The following is an 8,728-nucleotide window of genomic DNA, read 5'->3' as shown; positions in this document are numbered from 1 at the left end:
CCGGAGGCTGGAGGCCCCCCACCAGACCCTGGGCCAGCCCAGCCACGAGCTGAGTGAGTGCGGCTGGTCCCTGAACGTGCTGGCCGTCCACAAGCCCCACAACAAGTGGGACAGCCTGGACCGCTTCGTGATGGTGGCCAAGACTGTGCCGGACGACGCCAAGCAGCTCACCACAACCATCAGCACCAACGCCGAGGCCCTCTTCAGACCCGGCCCCGGGAAGGGCGGGCCGGAGAGCATCACGAACTCCACCGAGTACCCGCCCACCGGCTCCCCGGGGCAGCTATTGCCCCCCGGGGACCACAAGGCCCCGGCCCTCAACAAGCCACTGCCCCCCAGCCTGGGCAAGGAGCAGCCCCCTGACTGTAGCAGCAGCGATGGCTCCGAAAGGAGCTGGATGGATGACTATGACTATGTCCACCTGCAGGTAAAGATTCCAGACCCCTGAGGCACCTATATTTACGTGCAGGGTCCTGGGGCTCACACCTGTAAGATGTAGACTAGACCACTGAAGTGGAGACCACGATTAAAGGTTCAGGAGCACGGTTAGTGGTTCACAAGCTGGAGGTGGTGGTGTCCAGTAGGAAGAACGCTGGTCTGAGGGTCCAGAGTCCTCTAGACTTTTCCAGGACACTGTGTCACCAGCTTATGTAAACTCACCTGAATTCCTCATTTGCAAAATGAATGAAGCACAGAGTTGAATTAGATCTGATCGATACGCCTCAGGCAAGCAGGAAGAGACCAGCCACCCCTGACCCAAGTAGGATAGTGCTAAGTTGCTTCAGTCGTGTCCAACTCTCTGTGACCCTATGGACTATCGCCTGCCAGCCTCCTCTGTCCATGGGATTCTCCAGGCAAGAATACAGGAGTGGGTTGCCATGCCCTCCTCCAGAGGATCTTCCCAACCCAGAGATCGAACCCGTCTTCCGTGGCTCTGGCACGGAAGGCAGATTCTTTACTGCTGAGCCACCAGGGAAGCCCCAAGTAGGGCAGTGGGCCCTTGAAGCCAGCTCCACTTATATTCACATTTCACGATATGGTTCTGCAGGATATTTAATTTGAAGAAAAGTTAGGAGGAGTGGGTGCTTCACTGTTTTAGAAAAAAAGATTCAAAAACCTCTGCACTAGAAAATTTCCTAAGTTCCCTTCAGCTCTGTACTCTGTGTGTGTGGGGGGGTGTAATTACTCACAGAGAAACTTAACCCCACCGTAGACTTGCTTTGAAGACCACTGGGCATTTGCCAATTGATCTAGAAGTTAACCTGCTTATGGGAAATCAGGCCATCACAGTCTGCCTCCTACAAGTGACAGTTCTACCAGATTGACTCAGGATCATGACAGCTTGCCCTTTCCCTTCGGGGAATTAAAACATTCTACAAGATCCGTTATTTAGAACTGGGCTTACTATCTCATTCCGCCATTCTTTTCATTTGACCGACAGCCGTGGATTGTCCCGAGGATTATTGAGCACCGCTCCATCGTGTGCAGCAGGGGGAGGAGAGAGCAGAGCCACCACGCCTTGTGCTGAAGAGCAGTGTGGGGCGAGTAGATGGAGGCATTACACATCTCCCCAGGGACATCCCCGGCAGTCCCGGGGTTACGTCTTTGCACTTCCAATGCAGCGGGCACAGCTCCAGCCCCTGGTCAGGGAATTAAGATCCCACATGCCATGTGGCTGGGCCAAAAGATAACAAACAAACAACAACAACAAAAGCCACTTACCCGGCTGGTTGACCAACTCTGCATTTTGGAAAATACTAATTTGGTGTAGAGCTGCAGATAATTTGAAGAGACTAGGACTTCCCTGGTGGCTCAGAGGGTAAAGCGTCTGTCTACAATGCAGGAGACTGGGGTTCAATCCCTGGGTTGGGAAGATCCCCTGGAGAAGGAAATGGCAATCCACTCCAGTACTATTGCCTGGAAAATCCCATGGACAGAGGAGCCTGGTAGGCTACAGTCCATGGGGTCGCAAAGAGTCGGACACGACCGAGCAACTTCACTTTCACTTTCCAGAAATGTAATGTGGCCACATTTAGACCTGCAGGGGCTTCCCTGGTGGCTGAGAAGGTAAAGAATCTGCCTGCAATGCGAGAGACCTGAGTTCTACCCTTGGGTGGGGAAGATTCCCTGAAGAAGGGAATGGCCACCCACTCCAGTATTCTTGCCTTGAGAATTCCCTGGACTTAGGAGCCTGGCGGGCTACAGTCCGTGGGGTCAACTGAGCAGATGACACTTTCACGTTGGGACTTTCCGGGTGGCGCTAGTGGTAAAGAACCTGCCTGCAATGAGGAGACGTAAGAGACGCAGGTTCGATCCCTGGGTTGGGAAGATCCCACGGAGGAGGGCGTGGCAACCCACTCCAGTATTCACGTCTTGAGAATCCCATGGACAGAGGAGCCTGGTGGGCTACAGTCCGTAGGGTCACAGAGAGTCAGACACGACTGAGGCAACTGAGCAGGAGGTTTATGGGTTTGCAAATAATCTATTAGAAAAGAACCCTGAGAAAAAGTACTGCTTAAGGAGGTTGGGGGCAGTGGGGGTCATGGGTAATCCTACAAAAATGGTAAAGTGGAGCGCAGAGCGTGGCGCCCCATGTGGAAATGGATCTTAGTTTTCACTTCTGATCTACACAGTGACTCTGGAAGTCCGGATGAGAGCTGGGGTTCACAGGGCCTAACTGGGCGTGCAGGACGTTTCCAAAGCTGTGGAAAGTAGCAGAGTATTTGCGTGTTTGTCAATGAAGCTGTTAGCATAAGTGAATCATAGTGGTGATGTAATGTTTTCTTTATGTTGAAAAATAATAGGGGAAGGAGGAGTTCGAGAGGCAACAGAAAGAGCTCTTGGAAAAAGAAAATATCATCAAACAGAATAAGATGCAGCTGGAACATCACCAGGTACGTCCAATCGGAACAAAAACTATTTCGTGTTGAAAAGACTTCCCATTTAATAAGAAAGGTGTGACTTCAAAAGATCGTGATTTTGATCCTTCCAGTACACTTTAGCATAAATAGGGTAAAGAACATAAAGAAGGTTTTGTGGCCTTGCTAATCCAGCTGCGTGTACCTGCACTCTGTTCAAACAGCAGCTTTCCAGGCCAAGACTGTACGTCTAACACACTAGGACTGTTTGGGTTAAGGCAGTTGGTCCCAAGGAGCAAGACCCACTCAAACTGGCCCAAGCAAATGGGTTTTATAGTAAAGCCCTAACGGGAGAACTCAAGAACAGAAAATGAAACAGATAGAGCCACATCTGAAAGATCTAAGACTGTACGTTCCCTCTCCTTTCTGTACTTCCTTTGCTTCTCTCTATATTGACTTCCTTTGCCTCTGTTTTCTGCCAGTTTCCTCTGCTTCTCCACTCATTTGGCTTCCCTGGAACTTTTACAGAACCCATAAATGGCCACTCAAAGCCTTTTCTGTAGATAGGTTTTCATCTTGGCTTCCTAAGCTAATAACTCCTTCTGTGGTTTATAAAATTCCCCCCAAACGAAAGTCTGAGCCATATCTATCTGTCCGTCTGTCTCCTTCTCTCCCCTCTCTCTCTCTGTCTCTCCCACACAAGCCCATGGCTTGGCTATTCTTGGTCCAGTCTAAGGGTTGGAGGGCAGGATTCACTGTTTTTGAAATATATCCAAGTCCATTTACTAAGGGCTTCAGGCAAGGCACTTTCATTCAAAAGTTGGGCATGAGTGTGGCCAATAATAATGGGTATTGCTAATGTAAGGGCATAAAAATAGCGAGAAATGGATCGAGGATTTCTAGGCCTTTTAAGATGAACTGAAATGGTGTCCAGTGACATGAAATAGCACACAGAACTCAGGGAACCAGAGTTCCCATCTGTGCTTCCTCACCAACCAACTGTGTGACCTTAGTTAAGTCACTTAATCTCCCCAAACATCAATTATTTCTCTATAAAATGAGAAAATCCCCTCCCCTCCATCTAATGAGATGATATGTTTATGAACATACTTGGAAAAGCATAAGCTGACTACGCTGAAGCATCACACTGTGTATGTTTGCTTTGGCATTCGGCCAAGTTAAGACTGCAGGGCTTTAGGGGACTTGTTGGAAATCATAGTAATTCCTAAGAAGAAAACAGAGTCTAAGGAAAAGGAAAGCTCACTGTGCATTTCTCAAGGGAGAAGCTGGGTGAGGTTAGCCATGCTCAGACTCAACCCTATTTGAGGGCAGAAGATTGACTGACTCCTAAACTCCAGTGATGGATAGTCCTTGCATGCCAAAGACAGTCTTTCCTGACACTTGGTGCAATAGCTGGAAATTATTATCATTGCATTTTAAATGATACACCATCTAGGAGCAAGGAGAGAAGGGAGAAAGTTAACACTGAGTCTGATCCGGGGTGAGGTCCCTTCCTTTAGACAGCGTTGAGGGTCTAGGTGTTACGAGCCCAATCAGTGTTCAGATCCCTTTAGAGAAGATCTCTTCCACAGTGCATGTGTATTTGTATGCATTTGTTGTTTTCTTGTTTAGTCGCTAAGTCGTGTTCTACTCTTTGTGACGCCATGGACTGTAGCCCACCAGGCGCCTCTGTCCATGGGATTCTCCAGCAAGAATACCGGAGCAGGTTGCCATTTCCTTCTCCAGCAAATTTTCCTGACCCAGGGATCGAACTCAAGTCTCCTGCATTGGCAGGCAGATTCTTTACCACTGAGTCACCTGGGAAGCCTTATTTATATGCATTAGTCATCCCTGTGTTGCTGGATAATGACATTTATAAACCTGGACAGAAAGAGTAGGCAAAATAGAAAAGGGTCATGGACTATCTTCTATTAAAGGGACAAAGTCGAGGCTTTCCTCTAGAAGGAGCAAACAACATCAGTGGCTGACTTGACAAAAGGATTTGCTTTTCCCTGGCCACCACTCAATAAACATTTATCTAGAGCCTACATAATACCAAACATTATTCTAAGCACTTTGCAAATGTTAACTCATTTAACCTTCGTAAAGACATAGGTAACTGTTGTTATTCAGTTGCTCAGTCGTGTCTGACCCTTTGCAGTTCCAAGGACTGCAGCGTGCCAGGCTTCCTTATCCTTCACTATCTCCCAGAGTTTGCTCAAACTCATGTCCATTGAGTCGGTGAGGCCATCCAACCATCTCATCAGGGTGTATAGCTCAGTGGTAGAACATTTGACTGCAACCATCTGATTGTCTGTTGCCCCCTTCTCCTCCTGTCTTCAATCTTTCTCAGCATCAGGGTCTTTTCCATTGAGTTGGCTCTTGGCATCAGGTTTACAAAGTATTGGAGCTTCCACTTCAGCATCAGTCTTTCCAATGAATAGTCAGGGTTGATTTCCTTCAGGATTGACTGGTTTGATCTCTTTGCTGTCCAAAGGAGCTGGGTTGAAACCCTACCCTGCCTGCCCCTCTGAGGACAGAAGAGACCAATCGTGTCCAGTCGCAGAAGTCAGAGCTGGAGGATTCCTTGCTGCTGCTGCTGCTAAGTCGCTTCAGTCATGTCCGACTCTGTGCGACCCCATAGACAGCAGCCCGCCAGGCTCCCCCACCCCTGGGATTCTCCAGGCAAGAACACTGGAGTGGGTTGCCATTTCCTTCTCCAGTGCATGAAAGTGAAAAGTGAAAACGAAGTCGCTCAGTCGTGTCCGACTCTTTGCGACCCCATGGACTGCAGCCTACCACGGTCCTCCGTCCATGGGATTTTCCAGGCAAGAGTACTGGAGTGGGGTGCCATTGCCATCCTCTTTCCCAACCTCTGCATTTTACAGCTCAGGCAAGCCAGGCAACCTGATAAGGCCTGGCATCTAAAAAACCACCTGACGTGAGATCCCTGTCTTACAGCTACAAGCCCTGGTTAGTTTCCACTTCGGCACACACCGCCTTGTCCTTAACTAAGTTGGGCTTTTTTTCTCCCCTGCAGCTGAGTCAGTTCCAGCTACTGGAACAAGAAATCACAAAGCCCGTGGAGAACGACATCTCCAAGTGGAAGCCGTCCCAGAGCCTCCCGACCACCAGCAGCGGCGTGAGCGCGCAGGACCGGCAGCTGCTGTGCTTCTACTATGACCAGTGCGAGACCCATTACATCTCCCTGCTCAACGCCATCGACGCGCTCTTCAGCTGCCTCAGCTCGGCACAGCCCCCGAGGATCTTCGTGGCCCACAGCAAGTTTGTCATTCTCAGCGCCCACAAACTGGTGTTCATCGGAGACACGCTGACCCGGCAGGTGGCCGCCCAGGACGTTCGCAACAAAGTGATGAACTCCAGCAACCAGCTGTGCGAGCAGCTCAAGACTATAGTTTTGGCCACCAAGACGGCCGCGCTCCACTACCCCAGTACCCCCGCCCTGCAAGAGATGGTCCATCAGGTGACCGACCTGTCCAGGAACGCACAGCTCTTCAAGCGCTCTCTGCTGGAGATGGCCACGTTCTGAATGGAGACGCGGGAAAGGGAGCATTGCCTTGGGTTACTGAGAAAAACTGGAAAATACTCTCTGGTTTTTGTAAATCTTATCTATTTTTGTAGATATTTTGTATAAAAGTGAAAGACTTTAACATTTCATGGGTTAGATGGCATTCAGAAATTCAGGGAACTCCGGGGGGGCGGTGATAGGCAACATTTTTTCCCCCCTGTGTTGTTCTTATGTACACATATAAGCATCTGAGACACAAACTGTACAGAATCTTATCCATGTGTGTATGACTACATGTTCATGTTCGTTTGTAGATGTTTGTCTGATACATTCCATTAAGAATCATGGGTTAAGAAGCACCTTAGGAAGCACCTCCCAATGCTGCATTTTCTTTTCAGAAAAACCTACCAGCTGGTTGTAATATTGCTCTGCATATACTCGTGATTGTTCCGAGCTTGTCACTCCCAAGTCTGAGACACAGAGTACAGTGTATTTGCAAATGTTCACCTTCCATAAGGAGGCGGGTTAACACCTTGTTTTCCTTTTTGAAAGCCCTTCCAAAATTGGCCGTATCGGGCACGTTATTGCAAGATGCCTCACTTCTGGTTGAAAAAAAACCCTCTTAGAAAGTTTCAGAAAGTATTGATATATCTTAACCCAAACTCTGACGCATTAGGTGCCAGAGGAGAGACACGTGTGTTTTGAGGCCGTGTCCTGATTAGCACTGGGTTGTTTCAACACAGAGAGGACGCTGTCCCAATAAAAGGAGACCATGTGTTCCCCAAAGATTTTCTTTTATGGCCCCACCAGGTGGCATGTGGGATCTTAGTTTCCAGACCAGGGATAGAACCCAGGCCCCCTGCATTGGGAGTTCAGAGTCTTTAACCCCTGGGCCACCCAGGAAGTCCATCCCCAGGGCTTTTTGATCATCGGCATTTATTAATAATCTGGCCATGAGATTTTCCAAAGGATGTTTTCAGATTTGCAAAAAAGCATATTGTTTGCAGCAGGAATTCCTAAAGACACACTGGACAATGATCATCCACAAAAGGAGGACACTTCCACCTGAGTTGTAAGTGGAGGCCTTTCTGACTCTCATCATTCTCTTAGGTGCTGCTGTCCCTGGTACCTGAGGGAATCCCTGGTACCGGTTGCTCAATCACCTAAAGGTTAGAGTCACCAGGCCGCATCTTATTCCTAAGAGAAGTTGTGGCTTGACTGTACCCTCCCTAAAATGTGCACATGCAGACCCGGCGCTCAGAGCAGCTGTCTGGAGCCCATCTAGGCTTTACAGCTCTGTCTGTCCATTGACCCCATGTACAGCTCATTAACTGTCCCCCCACTCAGCACAGCATCCATTCCACAGTCTGTCCTCCCGTACATGCTGGGGTTGGCACAGCACAAACACATCACAAGCCATCGGATTCATCACGGGGCAGATGAAACCCTTCCAACCCAATGGGTAAATGTATTCACATGTCACCAAGTCAAGAAGCAAGTTATTTATGGTTTATCAGCCCAGTTTTTATTTAATGATCCCATTCCAGTCAATTGGAAAATGTTTGATTTGCAATATATGCCTTGACTTAATTAAGCTTGCTTGTTTTAGACAACCAAATTATTGGAACAGGAAAGGATTTAGGAGAGAAGGATATATGATCTAAGTGGGATTAAAGAAAAAAATAAAAATCAGTGAAACTTACCCAGGAGGTGCTTTTCAGAACAACCACTGTTGTAGTTCTCAACGTTCTATTCTGCCAAAAGAAGTCGGATTGCTGTAGGACAAGCAAGTGTGTGCGGAGAAAGGGGGTTGCTGAAAATCAGCAATGAGTTTGAAAAAGTGTCCTGGTAGATTTCATTGTATCATGTGTATTTCTTAGATGACTTGTTCTATGCTAAGAGGTGACATTTCATGTTTTCAAGACCAAAATGTTCAATGTGTATTAATCTCTTTCCCATACTGTATGTAGAGGCTATTTTTAAATCATTAAAATTTTGGATGTCTGTTTTCATAGACCTTGGGTTTTCTTTTTCCATTTCTTTCTTTGTCACACAGTTAAATGTTAGCTTATTTTGGCACTCCTAACATAGAAAGTTAAATTATGGTGAGTTTATTAATACTATAGATCTGGATTTTTGAGTAAAATTGAGAGCTATTTGTTCATTTTGTGTCACTTCAGGGTGTATTGCATTTGAAGGAAATTCTGGAATTTGTGAGCATTACCAAACCCAAATATCTGGAAAAAGGCTTCTCTTCACCGAGAAGCCTGAATTTTTAAATGGTAGGTGGGATGGTATCTGCTGTCATAATGTGAATGTTACTATTCATGTCGTTTTAGAA

At 47.6% G+C, this 8,728-nt stretch overlaps 1 protein-coding gene across 1 annotated transcript in view; it reads left to right on the top strand.

Moving 5' to 3' along the window:
- NEDD9 (neural precursor cell expressed, developmentally down-regulated 9) overlaps positions 1-8,403 on the top strand; it is a 57,445-nt gene extending 49,042 nt beyond the window's left edge. The window contains exons 7-9 of the mRNA XM_010835871.1: positions 7-427; positions 2,805-2,894; positions 5,899-8,403. Coding sequence (XP_010834173.1) covers positions 7-427; positions 2,805-2,894; positions 5,899-6,408 — 1,021 coding nt within the window. The 3' untranslated portion in view covers positions 6,409-8,403. The remainder of the gene's footprint in view (positions 1-6; positions 428-2,804; positions 2,895-5,898) is intronic.
- The last annotated feature ends 325 nt before the right edge of the window (positions 8,404-8,728 follow it).

The sequence above is a fragment of the Bison bison genome, unplaced genomic scaffold (genome assembly GCF_000754665.1).
Source record: "Bison bison bison isolate TAMUID 2011002044 unplaced genomic scaffold, Bison_UMD1.0 scf7180017864053, whole genome shotgun sequence".
NCBI classification, from domain to species: Eukaryota; Metazoa; Chordata; class Mammalia; order Artiodactyla; family Bovidae; genus Bison; species Bison bison.
This window is presented reverse-complemented; position numbering and strand designations above follow the sequence as displayed.